This window comes from Neoarius graeffei, chromosome 28 (assembly GCF_027579695.1).
Source record: "Neoarius graeffei isolate fNeoGra1 chromosome 28, fNeoGra1.pri, whole genome shotgun sequence".
NCBI classification, from domain to species: domain Eukaryota; kingdom Metazoa; phylum Chordata; class Actinopteri; order Siluriformes; family Ariidae; genus Neoarius; species Neoarius graeffei.
In genome coordinates this window covers 7,423,082-7,445,889 of record NC_083596.1, presented here as the reverse complement: position 1 = coordinate 7,445,889, position 22,808 = coordinate 7,423,082, and the positions used below count along the sequence as shown (strand labels likewise).

The 22,808-nt window shown below is 44.1% G+C and overlaps 1 protein-coding gene across 1 annotated transcript in view; it reads left to right on the top strand.

The window, feature by feature from the left end:
* The window catches only part of dcc (DCC netrin 1 receptor), a 638,603-nt gene that overhangs the window by 477,370 nt on the left and 138,425 nt on the right, over window positions 1-22,808 (top strand). The window contains exons 13-15 of the mRNA XM_060912655.1: window positions 10,376-10,517; window positions 14,470-14,580; window positions 15,242-15,436. Coding sequence (XP_060768638.1) covers window positions 10,376-10,517; window positions 14,470-14,580; window positions 15,242-15,436 — 448 coding nt within the window. The remainder of the gene's footprint in view (window positions 1-10,375; window positions 10,518-14,469; window positions 14,581-15,241; window positions 15,437-22,808) is intronic.

Genomic DNA, 22,808 nt, shown 5'->3' with positions numbered 1-22,808 from the left:
TTTTCCTTTCTCCAAACATAACGCTTCTCATTTAAACCACAAAGTTCTATTTTGGTCTCATCCATCCACAAAACATTTTTCCAATAACCTTCTGGCTTGTCCACGTGATCTTTAGCAAACTGCAGATGAGCAGCAATGTTCTTTTTGGAGAGCAGTGGCTTCCTCCTTGCAACCCTGCCATGCACACCATTGTTGTTCAGTGTTCTCCTGATGGTGGACTCATGAACATTAACATTAGCCAATGTGAGAGAGGCCTTCAGTTGCTTAGAAGTTACCCTGGGGTCCTTTGTGACCTCGCCGACTATTACACGCCTTGCTCTTGGAGTGATCTTTGTTGGTCGACCACTCCTGGGGAGGGTAACAATGGTCTTGAATTTCCTCCATTTGTACACAATCTGTCTGACTGTGGATTGGTGGAGTCCAAACTCTTTAGAGATGGTTTTGTAACCTTTTCCGCCTGATGAGCATCAACAACGCTTTTTCTGAGGTCCTCAGAAATCTCCTTTGTTCGTGCCACTTCCACAAACATGTGTTGTGAAGATCAGACTTTGATAGATCCCTGTTCTTTAAATAAAACAGGGTGCCCACTCACACCTGATTGTCATCCCATTGATTGAAAACACCTGACTCTAATTTCACCTTCAAATTAACTGCTAATCCTAGAGGTTCACATACTTTTGCAACTCACAGATATGTACATAATATTGGATCATTTTCCTCAATAAATAAATGACCGAGTGTAATATTTGTGTCTCATTTGTTTAACTGGGTTCTCTTTATCTAGTTGTAGGACTTGCGTGAAAATCTGGTGATGTTTTAGGTCATATTTATGCAGAAATATAGAACATTCTAAAGGGTTCACAAACTTTCAAGCACCACTGTGTATATATAAGAGAATATGCATATACTGTATATGTTGGCTTGTACAGGTATGTCAGTTTCATGCATCACACACACACACACATATATATATATATATATATATATATAATGCAGCTTAATTGTGCCTCAAAAGAGACCCGCCAGCTCACAATGTAAAGTTTCAGCTCATGTCTCACACTCACCTCCTTCCACATTCATCAAACCAGCCTTCCTCATGCTCTCTCTCTCTCTCTCTCTCTCTCTCATACATTCCATTATTGATCGCAGCTTGAAAGCAGTAACTATCGAAGTAAGCGCTGTGTGTGATGTCGGGATTCCATGTTACGTTCCTGGATTCAGGCACCGAGCTTGTTATTAATCGGGAAACAAGACAAGAAATAAACGCTCTCCGTGGACAAGAAGGTTAGATTTTAAACGCGGATATTTACAGGACGTGAACGTGGAAGGAAAAGAGTCTTTCAGATCACAAGCATACAAATAAAAGTAAACATTTTTGCTTCGGTGATGATGGGACTTCTAACAAGTCCTCACGTCGCAAACAAAGTTGAGCCCACAGTGAGACTTTCTCTTTGACGGTAAGCAGGGACGCTGATAGAGTTGAGGTCCGGAGGGACTGAGGTAATTTTCTGCATAGTTTGAAATAAGCCACTCATTCGGAGCAAAAGAAGAAAAAGGGAGGGGGGGGGCCCTTCAGGAATAAAAAACACACACACCTACGATTGGTTGGCTGCGGTGTCAAATCTGGTTTACAATACAGACTGCAGGGACGTGAACTCTCAAGTGGGTCTGCCGCTAACTGGATGATGAAAAGTGCTGAAAGTCGGAGTGGTTCAAAAGTAAAAGCGCCCACATTATGCTTTCGCTTTTTCCCCATTAAAGTTTTAAAGTCTGAGCTTTAGAGCTGATTTTCATGCAGTTCAGCACCATGATAGAATGATAGAATGATAGGATACGATATGATGGCATCACTAAATTCTCAAATCTGATTGGTCAGAAGGTGGTGATGGATTTTCTATAACCGCCATACTGGCAGGTTTGTGTGAATGAGTTTATCCGGATACTTCATTGTTTCTATAGTAACAGCTCAGGGACTTGTCACAGGGACTTGTGTGGCAGAAGATCTGCATAATTTAAAGCTAATAATAAATGCATTTATTAATAAGTGCATTGTTATTTAACAAAGGAAACCGATAATCATGATATAGTAATGCTTTATGTAAAGGGTTTGGGGGGGGGGGGGGGGGGGGGTTGTTGGTTTTTTACATTTGTGGAAGGAGTCTCCAGCGTCAGAAAAATTTCTTGGTAACATGTCTGTCAGTTTCAGTAAAGTAGGTGTGGCCTCTGCATCTGTCAGTTTCTGTAAAGTAGGTGTGGCCTCTGCGTCTGTCAGTTTCAGTAAAGTAGGTGTGGCCTCTGTGTCAGTTTCAGTAAAGTAGGTGTGGCCTCTGCATCTATCAGTTTCAGTAAAGTAGGTGTGGACTGTGTCAGTTTCAGTAAAGTAGGTGTGGCCTCTTCGTCTGTCAGTTTCAGTAAAGTAGGTGTGGACTGTGTCAGTTTCAGTAAAGTAGGTGTGGCCTCTTCATCTGTCAGTTTCAGTAAAGTAGGTGTGGCCTCTTCATCTGTCAGTTTCAGTAAAGTAGGTGCGGCCTCTGCATCTATCAGTTTCAGTAAAGTAGGTGTGGACTGTGTCAGTTTTAGTAAAGTAGGTGTGGCCTCTGTGTCTGTCAGTTTCAGTAAAGTAGGTGTGGCCTCTGTGTCAGTTTCAGTAAAGTAGGTGTGGCCTCTGCATCTATCAGTTTCAGTAAAGTAGGTGTGGACTGTGTCAGTTTCAGTAAAGTAGGTGTGGCCTCTTCGTCTGTCAGTTTCAGTAAAGTAGGTGTGGACTGTGTCAGTTTCAGTAAAGTAGGTGTGGCCTCTTCATCTGTCAGTTTCAGTAAAGTAGGTGTGGCCTCTTCATCTGTCAGTTTCAGTAAAGTAGGTGCGGCCTCTGCATCTATCAGTTTCAGTAAAGTAGGTGTGGACTGTGTCAGTTTTAGTAAAGTAGGTGTGGCCTCTGTGTCTGTCAGTTTCAGTAAAGTAGGTGTGGCCTCTGTGTCAGTTTCAGTAAAGTAGGTGTGGCCTCTGCATCTATCAGTTTCAGTAAAGTAGGTGTGGACTGTGTCAGTTTCAGTAAAGTAGGTGTGGCCTCTTCATCTGTCAGTTTCAGTAAAGTAGGTGCGGCCTCTGCATCTATCAGTTTCAGTAAAGTAGGTGTGGACTGTGTCAGTTTCAGTAAAGTAAGTGTGGCCTCTGTGTCTGTCAGTTTCAGTAAAGTAGGTGTGGACTGTGTCAGTTTCAGTAAAGTAGGTGTGGCCTCTTCGTCTGTCAGTTTCAGTAAAGTAGGTGTGGACTGTGTCAGTTTCAGTAAAGTAGGTGTGGCCTCTTCATCTGTCAGTTTCAGTAAAGTAGGTGTGGCCTCTTCATCTGTCAGTTTCAGTAAAGTAGGTGCGGCCTCTGCATCTATCAGTTTCAGTAAAGTAGGTGTGGACTGTGTCAGTTTTAGTAAAGTAGGTGTGGCCTCTGTGTCTGTCAGTTTCAGTAAAGTAGGTGTGGCCTCTGTGTCAGTTTCAGTAAAGTAGGTGTGGCCTCTGCATCTATCAGTTTCAGTAAAGTAGGTGTGGACTGTGTCAGTTTCAGTAAAGTAGGTGTGGCCTCTTCATCTGTCAGTTTCAGTAAAGTAGGTGCGGCCTCTGCATCTATCAGTTTCAGTAAAGTAGGTGTGGACTGTGTCAGTTTCAGTAAAGTAGGTGTGGCCTCTGCATCTGTCAGTTTCAGTAAAGTAAGTGTGGCCTCTTCATCTGTCAGTTTCAGTAAAATAGGTGTGGCCTCTGTCTGTCAGTTTCACAAAAGTAGGTGTGGCCTCTGTCTGTCAGTTTTACTAAAGTGGGTGTGGCATCCTTTGTCATTCATAGTAAAGAGGGTGTGGCTTCTGTTTGTCAGTCACACCGAAGGAGGCGTGGCCTCTATGCCTGTCGTTTTCAGGTGCAGTCTGTGTGTCTCTCAGTCCCTGTGAAGAGAAGGACTTTTAGATGATCAGGTCGCATCCTCAAGGACACTTAATCACATCACAGAGGTCAATACGAGTTGTCTCGACAGACCTGACTCTGCTTATCGAGGTGACGGGGAACTTTGCAAAGAAATGAGAGGAAAAAAGGGAGGAGCGAAGAAAAAGAGGGGGCAACACTACTGTTTATAGCTGCTACAACATAAGTGATAACAGGAATTAACTGCTTCGTGGTAACATTAACATGACTGTAAATGGATATAACATAGTGTGTTTTTATTAATAAGTAAATATTATCATCTTTAGCTAATTGCTGATGTAAAGTAAGAGGAATAAACCATTTTGTTTGGGATGTACTGTTATTGGAAAATAATCAATGTTCAGAGTTTATGGTCATTGTTTGTAATCCTTTACATAGCCTATGTTTTATTATGTATTATATATTATATAATGTCTCTGTGCCAGAATTGATGTCATGGCAGACACGGACCTTCAAAAATGAGCCTCGGGTTTCAGACAGAAACTTCTCCTGAGTCCTCTGCTCACCGTAACACGTTTTTGATCCTTTCAGCTGTTGAATTAGGCCGTAGACGTTTTATATTACACTATAAAGCCAGATTTTATGCATCACTGTTGTGGCGTAGCAAGAATAAGGATGAGACGTGTTTTTGCACTGCCGGATGATGAATGAACTCGAAGAATGTTTTGACAGCGGTTGTCACTGGTTAGCTCACACGGACACTATCACAGGCAGCCGACTAACAGAGCGGGCGACGGAATTGAACGGTAAACCATGTGAAAAAAAAAACGCAGGGAGGTGCTATGGACATTGAGTCGGAAAGAACTTGTTAAAGCTACGTCCAAATTCCTAAAGTAATTCCTCTGTCCCCTCCCCGCGCGTGTGTGTGTGTGTGTGTGTGTGTGTGTGTGTGTGTGAGCCTCTCTCGTTGAATGCACATGCCAATGGAAAATGGTGGCCATGCCGTTCCAAGCTGATTTGCTCTGTTCAACACGGGATAATTAGCCAGCCCAAGCCAAAATGACACTCACAGTTCCGACTTTAATGGCACCCAGTATCTCTGGCGCACGCACACACACACGTCTGTGTGACCTGCTGTAATCAATTAAGAAAACCATCCCAAACCCAGAGAACAGGTGCCAGCAAATGTTAATGAATTCATCCTCATCAACAGGCCTAGCGCGCCATGCTAACCGAATAAGCAACACCTACTTTAGCTAATGAACGAGCTAGCCACTGCAGTTGACAGCTTATTGAGAAACATATTGTGAGCCAGTGAACAGTCTTACGGAGGCACATCTGTATTCCGTAGACATTTTCTAGTCAGGATAGGATGGGATCGGATGGACATGGGTTGCTAGTCAGGCTCCGGCAAAAAGTAAACATACTGTAAAAACGGCATGTTGAGAAGGTGCAACTTAACCAGGGTGTACTTTATGTGTTTGGGAACAGCATGGCATGAATTTTAATTGCTTTATTTGCATGTTAACAGGATTGTTCAGGGGTTGATTCCCCCTCCTCTACAGATGGCAAGGCCACCGCCATCACCACCACCACCACCACCATCCCCCCGTTACGCCAGGCAGCTGGCATTAACACCAACCATCACTGAGCCAATGTGACATTTGCTAAACATATGATAGCGTTCCTGTGCAGGCAAGTCCGTACCAATCTTTAGGATGCATGCAAAGGTCAATTAATAAGCGTAGCCATCCATCTCCCAGTATCAGGTCTGTCCCACGGAGTCATTCATATTGATTTAGACATTTGTGAATCAGTACATTTGCCGTACGCTCAGCTCCTTTTATTCATGATTTAGTATTACAGCTATTACTTTTTTGCCTTATGTTTCAGTATTGGTTAAGGAGGTGTGGCCTGTGTGTGTGTGTTATTCATAGTAAAGGAGGTGTGGCTTCTGTTCCTCTCAGTCCCAATGAAGGAGGTGTAGCCAATATATCTCACACTGCAAAAAATGATCTCTTGTTGAGAGAAAATATCTTTAATATGGGTGAATTTATCTATTATTTCTTATTAGAAGTTTACTAGAACTCAAATATAAGATTATTTAGCTTACTTTGAGACGCTTTTACTAATTTCAAGCCTTAAATTTTCTTATTCTATTGGCAGATAATTTTGCTCATTTTAAGCATTCAATTCAAGAAAGAAGCAAAATTATCTGCCAATGGAATAAGAAAATTTAAGGCTTGAAATTAGTAAAAGCATCTCAAAGTAAGCTAAATAATCTTATATTTGAGTTCTAGTAAACTTCTAATAAGAAATAATAGATAAATTCACCCATATTAAAGATATTTTCTCTCAACAAGAGATCATTTTTTGCAGTGCAGTGTCCCAAAATCTGAAGGTGTGGCCTCAGAGCCAGTAAAGAAGTAGGTGTGGCTTGTGTTCATGTCATATACATTAAAAGAGGTGTGACTTTTGTTCTTGTAACTCCCATTTTAGGAGGCGTGTCTTTGGTGCCTGTTGATCCTACAGAACAGAGCATGTCCGGTGTTCCTGACAGTCTTAGTAAAGTAGGCGTGGTCTCTGTTCATGTCATTCCTAGGACAGGAACTGTGGATTCTGTTACTGTCAGTCCCACAGAAGGAGGCGTGTCCTCAGTGCCAGTCAGTCTCAGGATAGAAGGCCGGGCCCCTGTGTCAGTTAGTTTCAGTGATCTAGATGTGACTCCTGTGTCTGTCAGTCTTGAAGTAAGTGTGGCTTTTGTTTGTCACTCCAAGTAAAGATGATGTGACTTCTGTTGATGTCAGGCCCAGTGAAGGAGGCGTGGCCTCTGTACATGACATAATGAGGTTGGTTATATTGGGTAATGTCAAGCCCAGTTTCAGTAAAGTAGGTGTGGCCTCTGCATCTGTTAGTTTCAGTGAAGTAGGTGTGCCCTCTGTGTCTCAGTTTCAGCAAAGTAGGTGTGGCCTCTGTGTCCGTCAGTTTTAGTAAAGTAGGCGTGGCCTCTGTGTCTCAGTTTCAGCAAAGTAGGTGTGGCCTCTGTGTCCGTCAGTTTTAGTAAAGTAGGTGTGGCCTCTGTGTCCGTCAGTTTTAGTAAAGTAGGTGTGGCCTCTGTGTCTCAGTTTCAGCAAAGTAGGTGTGGCCTCTGTGTCCGTCAGTTTTAGTAAAGTAGGTGTGGCCTCTGTGTCCGTCAGTTTTAGTAAAGTAGGTGTGGCCTCTGTGTCTCAGTTTCACTAAAGTAGGTGTGGCCTCTGTGTCTCAGTTTCACTAAAGTAGGTGTGGCCTCTGTGTCAGTTTCAGTAAAGTAGGTGTGGCCTCTTCATCTGTCAGTTTCAGTAAAGTAGGTGTGGCCTCTTCATCTGTCAGTTTCAGTAAAGTAGGTGTGGCCTCTGCATCTGTCAGTTTCAGTAAAGTAGGTGTGGACTGTGTCTTTCAGTTTCGGTAAAGTAGGTGTGGCCTTTTCATCTGTCAGTTTCAGTAAAGTAGGTGTGGCCTCTTCATCTGTCAGTTTCAGTAAAGTAGGTGTGGCCTCTGTGTCAGTTTCAGTAAAGGAGGTGTGGCCTCTGTCTCTCAGTTTCAGTAAAGTAGGTGTGGCCTCTGTCTCTCAGTTTCAGTAAAGTAGGTGTGGCCTCTGTCTCTCAGTTTCAGTAAAGTAGGTGTGGCCTCTGTCTCTCAGTTTCAGTAAAGGAGGTGTGGCCTCTGTCTCTGTCGGTTTCTCTAATGTAGGTGTGGCCTCTGTCAGTTTCAGTAAAGTAGATGTGGCCTCTGTGTCCCAGTTTTACTAAAGTGGGTGTGGCATCCTTTAATTATCATTCATAGTAAAGAGGGCGTGGCTTCTGTTTGTCAGTCACACCGAAGGAGGCGTGGCCTCTATGCCTGTTGTTTTCAGGTGCAGTCTGTGTGTCTCTCAGTCCCTGTGAAGAGAAGGACTTTTAGATGATCAGGTCTCATCCTCAAGGACACTTAATCACATCACAGAGGTCAATACGAGTTGTCTCGACAGACCTGACTCTGCTTATCGAGGTGACGGGGAACTTTGCAAAGAAATGAGAGGAAAAAAGGGAGGAGCGAAGAAAAAGAGGGGGCAACACTACTGTTTATAGCTGCTACAACATAAGTGATAACAGGAATTAACTGCTTCGTGAGAGGAAATGAGAGGAAGGGGGGAGAGAGAGAGAGAGAGAGAGCAGGAGGGCCCAGGCTGTGTTTACATGGTGATTTTTCTATAAATGAAGTGTTAGTTCTGCATGGCTGCCGTTGTTGTGCCCATGCTAAAGACCCTGTCAAAGCAATTAATTTCCCCCTCCGCTTTGCTGAGCAATTAAACACTCTTCCCTGTGTAATTACAACACACACACACACACAGAATGCCGAGTGCACGGGCAAACTTTAAATCTGTATGCTAAGATCACTCACCACTACACAAGCCTTGTAACTCCAGAGGAGGAAAACTTCAGCGAGCTGCTCCATGCCACAGGTTTCACACTTTTCTCTAGAGGCCTTCTTTAATGCTCAATATACCACAGGCGTTAAATAAAAAGCAAGGCTTTTAGCCAAAAGTGTGTTTCTATATTAAACAGTGACACTGAAGTGTTGTGAATTAACAGTTACTCTCCGAAGGTGACGTGAATATCGGTGAATAATAACTGACACGAAGTCGAGGTTATTATTCACTGAGCCTGAGGCAGATAATTGCTTTAGTATAAATATACAGGTGATTTATTTTTTAAAAATCGTATTAAAAATTTTTTATTTCAGTCTTCAAAAGCAGCATCTCATCTCATCTCATCTCATTATCTCTAGCCGCTTTATCCTGTTCTACAGGGTCGCAGGCGAGCTGGAGCCTATCCCAGCTGACTACGGGTGAAAGGCGGGGTACACCCTGGACAAGTCGCCAGGTCATCACAGGGCTGACACATAGACACAGACAACCATTCACACTCACATTCACACCTACGCTCAATTTAGAGTCACCAGTTAACCTAACCTGCATGTCTTTGGACCAGGGCTTTGAACCAGAATTTTTTTCCTATTGGTTCGTTCCGAACAGAAACGGAATTTTAACGTTTCCGGTTTTGGGTTCCACCATTAAATAGACGTTCCTGAACCGGTTAGAACAAAAAAATTTCGTTCCCGGAGCGGTTAATTACGTTACCTGTCAGCTGTTTAACAAATGGCTATAAAATTATGTCTCTGTCTCATCCAGCTTAAGCCAAATGTAGGCTAATTCTATTACAACCTTCATTAAATAAGACAAGAAATAATTCAAAACAATTATTATTTCAAATGTTGGCGATTTGGATTCTCAGTATGTCTTCCCATCTACACAAACAGAAAAAGTGCCAAAAATGAAAGATAATTCGTTTAGTGTGTTACCAAAGGCTAGTCAGGCCCTATGCATTGATAGGCTAACAGAGGTTAACGTCATTTAATGTTCGCGAGCCTCTCATTAACGTGGACAAATATATTGATATCGTGTTTGAAATTGATGATTTTGAATAACGATAGACTGCAATATTTACCTCTTATTTAAGATGTGGAGACGTGATGGTAGTCCACCCTCCCGCTCTCTCCATTCAGTCAGCGAACGTCACACAGGAAGTGAACCCCAGCGGGTCATAGAAACTTGGGCAGGAGAAGAATGACTTTTTTATTTGTAGGCTACGGAAACTTTGAGGAACGAAATAAAAACCGGTATTAACCGGTTACCATTATTTTTAATAAGCGTTTCTGTTCCAGAACATAAAAAATAATAAAGTTTCTGGTTTCATTTCTGTTCCATGTGAAATAGAAAAAGTTCCCGGTTTTCGTTCCTTGAACCGGTTCAAAGCCCTGCTTTGGACTGTGGGGGAAACCGGAGCACCCGGAGGAAACCCACGCAGACAACATGCAAACTCCGCACAGAAAGGCCCTCGCCGGCCACGGGGCTCGAACCTGGACCTTCTTGCTGTGAGGCGACAGCGCTAACCACTACACCACCGTGCCGCCATGCGGCGCAGACTTGTGTCACTTATCTACACCGAGTCACATAAAATACTTTGCTTTGAAATCAATAAAATAAATCACAATCCCACCTTACCTTTGAATAGTTTTAGACCAAACTTCGTAGCATCTTTAGCGCTTTCAGAACGTCCTGTTATAATTAAGGAAGAATAAAATAAAACGGGTACTATAGTACTCATATAATAAAGTGCACAAGTAGGCTAGTATGCAGTATTCATCCCTTTTAAAAATGTCAAATGGTTATATAAAGTGAATGAATGAATAAATAATATTAAAAGTATTTTTAAGTGATAAAATGTAACCCTTAAATCCTTAGCTTTACAGTATGCTTGCATTGGAATCTTCCTCTTTTTTGCCAACTAATTTGATACAATCATTCGTCCAAGAACAAGTATGTAAAGCGCAATCATCCAATTCGCAAATTAAATGCCATTTCATGTGTGATTTATTCTCATCACTTTCAGAGTATTAAAGTGAGCTGGCAGCCTCCTCCGGCCAACACGCAGAACGGCTTCATCACCGGCTACAAGATCCGCTACCGTAAAACGGGTCGGCGAGGAGAGCAGGAGGCCATCGAACCCAACAACCTGTGGTATCTGTTCACAGGTGGGCACTTCGTCTCTCTCCTTTTCACTCCATCTATCTGTTCCTTTCTTAATAAAAACAAGCAGGCCTTTTCATATTTTATTAAAATATGAAAAGGTTTTTAATTTGTAAATCTACTTTTCGGTATTTTTTTTTTTTTTCCCCGACGCCGTCGATGCTGTGAAATGAAATGTGTGAGTTCTTATATCAGTGAAGGGCAATAAAGCCCCCGGGGCCTGATAGTTTTCTGTACTGAATGGAATAAAGGTTTTAAAGCCTCTCAAACACACACACACTCATTGAAAGACACACAATGCAAGATATATTTTACATAAAACTATTTTACTGGGGTTTTTGAGTTTGAGAAAGCAATAAAGAGAGAAAAAGCAATAAAGGGTTACATTTAACCCTTTCTTCAGTTGTACATTGGTTATGTTTAAGGTGTACACAGATATCTTTCGTTCTGTCTATTTTTTTTAGTAAATTAGAATAATCTTTATTCATCATTTCATTATGTTAATTATAAAACTATAGTGAAATGCTTTTGAGAGGAAAATGACTGCGATTCCGGATAAATCTGGCGTCATGGCAGGATTTTCCTACAATAAACCAAAAAGAAAAAGAAAAGCATCTCGTCTGATAAGTCAAAGGATTTGTAGTTAAATAATTAAATATTTATCAGTTATTCCATGAAATCGAGTCGTACATGAGCTGACACCCGACAAGGCGCGTAGCACTGAGTTGGCTATAAGCCACATATGACGAAAAATGCTTTAATAATAATTCTTGAAAAATTAAAAAAAAAGATACGTTCTTACCATCAAATACTTTTATTCCATATTTTGCTGCTTTTTTGTATTTTTTGGGGTTTTGTTTTCTAATAGAGTTTTTATTTCATCCTCGGTTGGTTCAGCAACACGCCGCCATTTTGTTTTTCTCTACTCTCGGTATATGAGCTGATAGCCTAGTAGTAGAGTGGACAATCAGAGCGCACGATTGCTCATATCCAGTGAATGTGGATAGAATAATATTGGCTGGCATTGAGTGGTATATCAGATATATTCCATTCAGCTAGCATGATACTGAACGAGTCGAAGACGAGTAGCTGAATGGCATATATCTGATATACCATGAAAAAAAGCCAGCTATTATTATTATTATTATTATTATTATTATTATTATTATAATACGTACACATTTGATGGAACAATTCTCTTTCACAATTCTCTCAAAATCTTCCGTATTTAACAAGGCAAACCTGGCGGCCATGTTTGTTTACAAATTGTCCCAGTCGCTCGCTAGCGTGGAAGTTTTACGTCTCCGACGTGTGACGTCATGTTGTCTTGACAATCATGCAATATCGTAGACCATATTCAACGCTCAGTCTCCATTGGGTAGAGTGATGTAATAGACGTAGGATAAGCGATACGCTAACGATATCGCATGCTATCAAACCAAATGAATGAAACCCGCTAGAAGGGAATAGAACACGTTTTTATTCCATTGAAAAAGTGTCCTTTATGTAGCCTGGCAAGCCAGACTAAATGTGAATATTTAGTCTGGCCTCGGTCGTAGACATTTCCGAAGGGTGTGGGAGGAACAACCCGCTGTCTTTCAAACTGTCTCTGTGCGTATAGACCCTTTTCAGTCACGTGACCTTCGTAAACGCGACCGCCATTTTGGACATGTAGTGGACTTCGGCTCGAATCGGTTTGAATGCGATGAAGGCGACAAACATAAAAGAAAAAGGAGCGAGATGCAGAAAACTGTATTTACTAGTTTACTGTAATTATGATCTGGCAGCTATTTACACCGGATCCAGTGTAAATAGCTGCCGGAGCCAACGTCCGAGCTTGCCGGAGCGCGCTCCGGCCGGCCGCGAGCTAGCGCGCTCCGGAACCTCGGACGTTGGCTCCGGCAGCTATTTACACTGGATCCGGTGTAAATAGCTGCCAGATCATAATTACAGTAAACTAGAATGGAATGTTAACAGCAATATAATGCCTTTTCTGGCTAATTTTATTCGTCTCACCTCCAACAAAGTGGTCACTACACAAGCGTTGGTATGCCGCTATCCATCTTCTCCGTCGGTCAGCATCTACCGGGATCTGATAAAATGATAACCCTTGCCTTGTTTGTTGATGGTTACTACATCCAGGTGCACAACAATATGGTGGCATGATGGAAGTCTTGCTGAAAATAAACACTTTCTTTGCTGCCGTTCCTCAATGTTGGCTGTGGTAAACTACTGGTAGTACATGTCCAAAATGGCGGCCGCGTTTGTCATGACGTCACGTGAAATCAGCGCAACAGTGACTGTGACGTAGTCAGAGTGACAGAAAGCAGTGGGGGAGGCCTTGAAATAAATAATTTTTCAAAATGCGTATTAATTAATAAACAGGTTCTAGATATTAAGAAGTTTGGAGATAATGACCACAAGTTTGGAGTCTGTACCACATACTTAACATACACTCTTTTTTTTCAAGTGTTTTTCAAGGGTTTGCTTAAACTGTTTGAGAGTTTTTATTTTTATTTAGTGGTGTTTGGTGAAATAATTTCCCTTAAATTTAAAATAACGGGAAAATAAGAAACAATCAAAAAGTAATGTTTCAAAGCTGTTTATTAATTCTTCGTACTGCACAAACTAGCCCCATCCTTTTGGCTACGAGCGGAGCCAGCTGGTAGATCAGACTTTTGCCATAGCCGGTCGGCAAAACAGCGAAAACGTCCTTCTTGAAAAGGAATGAGCGGATGTGACTTGAAAAGGAATGACCTCTTCCTGCTCATGTTTCAACGAAAACTCCAAGTCTAATTCTTCTAAAACTGATTCCAAAGCGGCGTCAAACTAGCGCTGTTCACTAGCCGTAGCCATCTTTCCTGTTGCGCTTTCTCCAGCGTCGCGCAGCCTTGTCGTCACTCCTGCAAAAGCCCGCCCAAAGAATCCAAACAAAAACCTTGCGTTGTGATTGGCGGGCATGATTTGATGCCCGGTGTGTTTTGTTTATATGGTGCGAGGCTAGACCCACTCGTAGGCAAAAATATTTTTGGCCGCTAGGCGGGTGGGTCCAGTTTACTAGGCTATCCTTTATGCACAATAATTTATAATATTTAATAAACGTAATAATAACTAGGCAGTTTCTTGTGATGATGCAATCATTTCTTCGAGACAGAAGAATTATGTCCAATATTAGTATCATATTATTTACCAGGCATCATAAGGCATTATGGACATTATACAACAGATTAGAAATGTGTTATGAGTCCAGGAACCATAGGAGGCTTTACTGACAAATCTGTCAATTCTCAGTTAAAAAAAAAAAAAAATCAAGAATACGGAGGATGACATAAATCTGTGACGATATTAAATATCACTGTAATATAAAATATAATACCTAACCAGAGCATAGGATTTTGTGCTGTTCATGTGATTTACAGTGGAAGATTATAATTTATGTTTTCCTCAGCAGAATTTCAGAGCATGTTAAGGAGGTCAGCACGAGCCATACAGACACAAACAGGATGTGTTGTTTTAGCTATAGCCTCGAGGGCGCCGAGAAAGACAAGCGATCGCTGACGCACGCGAGCTCATTCTGATGTGACAGTGTTTATTTGAATAGAGTTTCTGAATTTGGAATGAATATAATATTCGTAACCATTATTCCCATGATGATATCTTGCCACGTTTCCATTTCCTAAGGGATTCATTTCACGCTGGCACTCGTGCATGCTATGCTAATTCCTGACACTCTGGGGCATTCAGACACAACTACGCCCCGCTGGAATAATTGCTGTTTTATATCTCGGTCGATGATGGAAATGCACGGTGATCCGTCTAGATGAGACTGCGGGACCTTGTTTACCTTGCCGCATTGAATGATGGTGTTTACTAATTACAATCCTGCATGCTAATCTCCTGGTTCTTTCTCACTCATGCATTTTACTCTCCTTTCTTTCCCTCACTTTTCTTTCACAGGGCTGGAAAAAGGCAGTCAGTACAGCTTTCAAGTGGCGGCCATGACAGCCAATGGTACAGGCCCGAGCAGCGACTGGTACAATGCTGAAACGCCAGAAAACGACCTTGATGGTGCGCAAGATAAAACACCTCAAAACACACAATACGCATTCCATTTTCCTGCTTTACCCTGTCTGAGGCTGAGCAGAAACGTAATCATAACGTCTATTTGCCCCCCACTGCCTTCCCTCAGCATGTGTAAGATGATTAAATATTTATACTACCTTGATCGCTCCATTGTGTTTACTTTGCTCATTACATTTGGCAAAGTGCATATTTTGGCTAACAAATGAACTAGCCTGCAGCAGTAATGCTAGCAGGCTGTCTGTCCTTAGACCCCCGTCTCAATGCGAGACGAGCTTTCTTACTGATCACACAGCAGCTGTTTTGGGCTGCCTCCAAATCTGCTTCATCTTTCAAGTCTCTTTTGGATGCCTTCACTACCAATCTGTTCTCATAACAAGTGCGTTAGCAGGAGCATCTGATGCCAGGGTTGTTCCCAGGGCCACTCAGGAGTGATTGTGTATAAGAGATCTATGAGTAACAGGGTCAAAAGACCTAGCAAGTCTTTTGGAAGGCATCTTGGCTGAGAGCTGATTGATTTTTAATACCTGTATGCAGTAAATAATCTATTTTCATACACCCTTATCCACTTATTTTCTGCCTTTAATAATTCAATGCTGCACAGCTTTTGCTTGTTGAGTCTGTATTGTATTTTTTATCTTTGTTTCAGAGACCCAGGTTCCGAACCAGCCAAGCTCCCTGCATGTCCGTCCCCTTCCCAACAGCATCATCATGAGCTGGACGCCCCCACTGAACCCCAACATTTTGGTGAGGGGTTACATCATTGGCTATGGAGTGGGGAGTCCGTATGCTGACACAGTGCGAGTGGACAGCAAGCAGCGCTACTACTCCATTGAAAACTTGGGTAAGACATAGAGAAAATAGACTGTAGTTTTGCATTAGACTGAACCGGACTGGTGGCCCGTATTAGAGATTAGACAGGAGGGCTGGATCAGACTGAAGGGTTTTACCTGACTGTATTGGACTGGAGGGCTATACTGAACTAAATGGCTGTACTAGACATTGGATTTGAAGGCTGGATTGGACTTGGCTGTTGGCTTGTAGTGAACACTGGACTGGAATTCAGGAGTTCTGTATTAGACCTGAGGACAGCGCTGGATAATATGGCTGGACTGGACTGGACTATTGGCTTTTATTAATCGTTGGACTGGAAATACAGATATGAGGTCTGTATTAGACTGGTGGGCTGCATTAAGCCAGTATCTTACTGGGCTGTGACAGTCTGCGACTAGTTGGAGACACGACAGTTGCGATAAAATATGTGAATTAGCGACAATTTTCACTTGGAATCACACTGATTTGATATTCGCATATTACCGCAGCCCGGCTTTCCCTCGGCAGGCAGGGAAGTAGAGGAAGACTCACGGAAACTGACTTGAGAAGGGTTCGCGACGGCTTTGCGACACCAGCGACGCATTTGCGGCTATTTTGAGAGAAATTTTGTCGCACGAATTTTTTGAACATGTTCAAAATTTCAGTGACGAAGGCGTGACACTTTGCAACTCATGCGAGGAAATTGAGAAGCCCCGCGAATGTTTCAAGACACTTTTGAAACTCTCTCGCGAATGACGTTCGCAATTTGTCGCAAGCTGTCGCAGCCCAATGAGATACTACCCTTAGACTCAAGGGCTTTCATGGAATGGTGGGATGTATTAGACTTGAGTGTTGTAAACTCAGGCTATATTGGACTGGTGTCCTTTAGTAAACGTTTGGGTGGAGGGCTGTAGTGGACTGGAAGTCTGTATTAGAAGACAGCCATGGAGTAGAGGATTGTATTGCAGGGTTCTAACTAGGCCTTTTCAGCGTATCGGGCTGATGCGCAATGTGTCCTAACCGCTGCTCCCACATTATTGCAGACACGCCTGTAAAAGTTTCCGTTACACTAATAAAAAGACTTGTCAATCATTAAAGTGTGGTCTTTTGTTTAATTTTCTCTTGTTATCCCCACGTGGCGGCGACAGCATGCCGCCATGCGAATGTTCTACATTCAGACATACTCCACTCCCCGTCCACGTAAGCGCCCAGTGCATAGCTGCCTGAGTAGTTCCATGTGGAGATCGTCACTGATCATGTTAGTCCGCTTTACCTCCTTCCTTATGCTGTGTTCACGGTAAAGTGTCATCCGTGTTAAGAGGCGCTTACGCGCCATGCACGTAATATGTGCCGGTCCCCGGCATTTTTTTTTTTTTTTAGGATGCAACACTGTGCATTGAAACTGTTGGAGTAACGGTCAGAGGACTGTATTGGACTGGACTGGACTCGACGAGAGGACTGTATTGGACTGGACTGGAGTGCTGCTGCACTGGACTCGACTAGTGGACTGTATTGGACTGGACTGGACTGGACTGGACTGGAGTGCTGCACTGGACTTGACTAGAGGACTGTATTGGACTGGACTGGATTGGACTGGAGTGCTGCACTGGACTTGACCAGAGGACTGGATTGGACTGGACTGGAGTGTGCTACACTGGACTCGACTAGAGGACTGTATTGGACTGGACTGGACTGGACTGGACTGCTGCTGCACTGGACTCGACTAGAGGACTGTATTGGACTGGGCTGGACTGGACTGGACTGGAGTGCTGCACTGGACTTGACCAGAGGACTGGATTGGACTGGACTGGAGTGCTGCTGCACTGGACTTGACTAGAGGACTGTATTGGACTGGACTGGAGTGCTGCTGCACTGGACTCGACTAGAGGACTGTATTGGATTGGACTGGACTGGAGTGCTGTGCTGGACTCGACTAGAGGACTGTATTGGACTGGACTGGACTGGAGTGCTGCTGCACTGAACTTGACTAGAGGACTATATTGGACTGGACTGGACTGGACTGGAGTGCTGCACTGGACTCGACTAGAGGACTGGACTGGAGTGCTGCTGCACTGGACTTGACCAGAGGACTGAATTGGACTGGACTGGACTGGAGTGCTGCTGCACTGGACTTGACTAGAGGACTGAATTGGACTGGACTGGACTGGAGTGCTGCTGCACTGGACTCGACTAGAGGACTGTATTGGATTGGACTGGACTGGAGTGCTGCGCTGGACTCGACTAGAGGACTGTATTGGACTGGACTGGAGTGCTGCACTGGACTTGACCAGAGGACTGTATTGGACTGGACTGGAGTGCTGCTGCACTGGACTCGACTAGAGGACTGTATTGGATTGGACTGGACTGCAGTGTTGCGCTGGACTCGACTAGAGGACTGTATTGGATTGGACTGGACTGCAGTGTTGCGCTGGACTCGACTAGAGGACTGTATTGGATTGGACTGGACTGGAGGGATTTTTGGACTACAGAGCTGTACAGGATGGGACTGGTTGCTTGTCTTGAATATTGGAGGGTGGTTATTGGAAGGCTGTATTAGACCTGAAGGCTGACATGGACTCGAGGATTGTGTTAAACTAGAGAATTTTATTGGGCTGTATTGAGAGAAATTGAATGGCTGCTCAAGCTTCATTTACACGGCCCATACTCTCCATACAAGAAGCTAATGGGATATTCCTGCTGCCTTTATCTCTCCGTGCCAGACTGGGTGTATTTGTGTGTGTGTGTGTGTGTGTGTGTGTGTGTGTGTGTGTGTGTGTGTGTGAGGTGACTACTGCAGGCTGACACTGGGAAATATGTTTGTCTCTGCTAACTAATAGGCATGTTCAGTGGTTACTGTGAATGTGATTGTCTAAAACGAGCTGCGTCTCCATTGGGGATACGCTCAGGAAAGCTGAGTTTGAAGACAGACCTGATTCTACTTCTCAAATAATGCATGCTCTTTGCTTGCGCTCTCATGGGAGATCATTTATATAATTAAAGTGCTGAGAGGCTGCAGGCTGTTATGGACTGTATATTGTGTGGAAAAACTGTTGAAAACCCACAGAAATCTTACACTGATGCTGTGCGTGGAAGTGTGTGCATGTTGGAATACTTGTAGTAAAGGCAATCCATAAAAGTGATAAATGATTGCAGATTATCTATTCTTAGTTAACATGCACAGCATTTCACCATGACCTTTTACCATTCAATAGTAATAAATACACTTTCTCTGAGGATTTTTTTTCCTCCTTAAGGTGTTTTTTTTTCCTTTTTTTGCAATCTCAGCTAATTCATGTGGCCTATTTGATATGACCCAGTATCAAAATGAGGTTACATAAATATGAGCAAGATTTAAGGAAACTTTTCATGTTGTCAGATAATTATTTAATGGCACAACTACAAATAATTATTTAATAATGTATTATTATTATTATTATTATTATTATTATTATTATTATTATTATGGTTATTCCACCTCAGGTTACTTTTCAGTTATTAAAATACTTTATTTTATTTTTATTGCCTCGACTGGCATTACAACATGGCATCTGAGTAAATGTAGCAGCAAAACAAGTGGGGTGTAAATTCAATTTGAAAAAGCCTGCCACTATTAGCATTTGAAAAGAGAAAAGAGACGACAACAAATTGCCGTCTTTTAATATTCAGACAGAGCCTCACTCAGCAGAGCAATAATGAACCGTTAATGAATTTTGCCAAGCTTTCCAGTGCACGTTTAAACAGAAACACTTTCTGTGTTAAGGCATGCTAATGTTTTATTTATGCTGTTTATAATATGATGCCTTGTTTGTCATTTCAAAATAAAAATGTTGCTAGAGGAACGTGTGTCTCTCTCTAATGTGCTGGTTTAATAGTTTTGTGCTGTGGCTGTGGAGTTGCAGGTGACGGAGAATGACATGGTGATATTCAGGTGTTCGGTCTCTTATACCCCTTTTCCACCAAATCAGTTCCAGGGCTGGTTCGGGGCCAGTGCTGGTGCTGGTTCACAACTCGTTCAACTTGCGAGCCAGCTGAGAACCAGCTTGCTTTTCCATCGCTCGCGGTGCTAAGAGAAGACACGTCATTACTTCGCTGTATACGTCAGTTACGTCGTGATTACGTCGCTGTATACGTCAGTTACGTCGCTACGTTTGCATAAACCTTGGCGCAAATATCGAAGCAAAAACAACACGGAAGAAGCAGCAACAACAACAACTACAATAATAATAATGGATGACTTCGCGTTTGTACAGCTGCTGCTTCTCGTCGCTTAAAAATGGCGATCTTTCGCGGTCTTGTTATTGTTGTCGGTCTTAACAACTCCGCCCCCCCTGCTGACATAAGCGGTTCTTTCCTCTGGCCCAGCAGAGAGTTGGTGCTAGCCTGGAACCGGTTTTTCTGGCCCCAGAGCCAGTTCTTTGTCAGTGGAAACAGAAAACCCGGTTCCAAACTAAGCACCGGCCCCGAACCAGCCCTGGAACTGCTTTGGTGGAAAAGGGGCATTAGAAGGAGCTCTGTCTCTTACCAAATGTAATATATTTTATTAAAAGTAATTAACTGTGTTCCCTCATTAGACTGGAGGACAGCACTGGACTGGATTGGAAGGCTGTATTGTACAGGACTATAAAGACTACGTTGGAGAGTTGGATTGGATTGGATGGCTGTGCTGACCTAGACTGGACTGGATATCTATATTGGCCTCTCCTGGAAAGGAAGGCTGTATCGGACAAGACTGGACTAGAGCGCTGTGTTTGGTTTTGGCTGGAGAGTGCTTTAGACTAGTGGACTGTGTTGGATTGGACTGGAGGGCTCTTGTGGACATTATAGGAGGGCTGGATTACGGGACAATCCTAGGTTGTACTGGCTTGAACTGGAGAACTATATTACATTGCGCTGGACTGGGCGAGAGGACCCAACTGGACTAAAGGGTGTTTTAGACTGGAGGGCTGTATTGGACCAGATAAGATGGTGTTTTAGACTGGAGGGCTGTATTTGACTGGACTAGAGGGTGTTTTAGGCTGGAGGAGGGCTGTATTTGACTGGACTAGAGGGTGTTTTAGACTGGAGGGCTGTATTTGACTGGACTAGAAGGTGTTTTAGACTGGAGGGCTGTATTTGACTGGACTAGAAGGTGTTTTAGACTGGAGGGCTGTATTTGACTGGACTAGAGGGTGTTTTAGACTGGAGGGCTGTATAGGACTGGTCTAAAGATGTTTTAGACTGGAGAACTGTATTGGACTGGACTTGTTAGGGTTTTGCTGGGATTCGAACCTGGTTCGTTGGTGTGATAATCCAGCAAACCCCCACTAGGCCACCAGGGGGATGACTCAAATGCAGAGGCGTGAGGCGGAAGTAGAAAAAGAATCAAAAGGTTTATTTAAACTATATACACTATATACAGGGCAAAACAAAAGACAAAAAAAAACCCAAAGAGTATAATCCAAAAGAAAAGCAAAGTGCAAAAATTCAAAAGCTTAAGAAGATCAAAAAACACAGTACAAAGGAAACTGGAGATAAACATAACAGCACAAAGACTCTGTGACAAGAGGACTGAACTCAGGGGTATAAATAGACAAACTAATTAAGGACACAGGTGAAGATAATTAGGCAATTAACACAAACACAAAACACAGGAACAGTGGTGGCCTCTAGAGGCCAAAATAAACACGACATGAAAAGGAAATAACAGCGGCCTCTAGAGGCCAAAACAGTCCTAGTCCTAACAGGACCCCCCCCTCTAGGAGCGTCTCCTGACGTTCCCAGGGCGATCCGGATGGGCCGAATGGAAGTCCCGACATAGTTCTTTATCAAGGACATCCCGAGCAGGAACCCAGCAGCGCTCCTCAGGACCATAGCCCTCCCAGTCCACCAGATATTGCAACCCGCCGCGGACCCGGCGGGAGTCAAGCAGGCGATTCACAGTGAACACAGTCTGCCCCTGGAAGATGCGGGGGGGTGGGGGGTTCCTAGGGGCAGGGGCATACGTAGACGTCAGTACGGGCCGTAACAGGGAAACATGGAAAGTGGGGTTGATCCTCAGAGTCCGGGGCAACTGGAGCCGGTAGGAGACAGGGTTCACCCTGCGCACCACCTTGAAGGGGCCAATGTAGCGAGGAGCAAGCTTGCGGTTCTCCACCCGCAGTGGAAGGTCCTTAGTGGACAGCCAAACACGCTGCCCAGGGCGGAAAGCGTGTGCAGGTCTTCTATGGCGGTTGGCCTGAGTCTGGTTGGTTCTGGAGGTCTGTATGAGGGTCTTCCTGACCTTGCTCCAGGTCTTGCGACACCGTCTCACATATTGGTTGACCGAGGGCACCCCCGCGTCCTCCTCCTGGTCCGGGAACAGAGGTGGCTGGAACCCGAATTGGCACTGGAATGGCGACAGCTTGGTGGCCGATGACTGCAGGGTGTTGTGGGCGTACTCCGCCCATGGCAGCCAGGTGCTCCATGATGTCGGGTTATCCATAGCCAGGCCTCGCAGGGTGGTTTCCAGGTCCTGGTTGAGCCTCTCCGTCTGACCATTGGACTGTGGGTGAAACCCAGAGGAGAGGCTGGCAGTGGCTCCGATGACCTTGCAGAACCCGTGCCACACTCGGGAGGAGAACTGGGGCCCTCGGTCTGAGACGATGTCCTGTGGAAGACCAAAGACTCGGAAGACATGATTAAACAAAAGTTTCGCAGTTTCAAGAGCAGAGGGGAGTTTGCACAGTGGTATGAAGCGGCAGGCCTTGGAGAATCTGTCAACTAAGACCAAAATGACCATGTTACCTTGTGACTCAGGGAGACCCGTGATAAAGTCGACTGCCACATGGGACCAGGGACGCCGGGGAATGGTCAGAGGATGCAGGAGACCCTGGGGACGCTGTCGTGGGTTCTTGGTTCTGGTGCAAACCTCACAGGACAGGACAAATGACCTTACTTCCTTCTCCGTGTTAGGCCACCAGAAGCGTCTTTTCAGGAAGTCCAGGGTCCTCCGAGCTCCCGGGTGGGCAGTGAGAGGGGAAGAGTGACCCCACTAGAGAACCTTGGCCCGGGCTTGATGTGGGACGTACAAGAGGCCCGGTGGCCCCATCCCAGGACCGGGGTCCTGGCGTTGGGCTCGTCGGACAGCCTCCTCAATACCCCAGCGGACAGGGGCCACAATCCAGGACACAGGTATAATAGGCCCGACTTCATTCTCCCTGTTAGTGGCAGAGAACAGTCTGGACAGTGCGTCAGGTTTGGTGTTCTTGGAGCCGGGGCGGTATGAGAGGGTGAAGTCAAACCGACTGAAAAACAGGGCCCACCTAGCCTGTCGAGGGTTCAGTCTCTTGGCTTGCTGGAGGTACTCCAGGTTCTTGTGGTCAGTCCAAACCAGGAATGGATGTTGTGCTCCCTCCAGCCAGTGCCTCCACTCCTCAAGGGCCAGT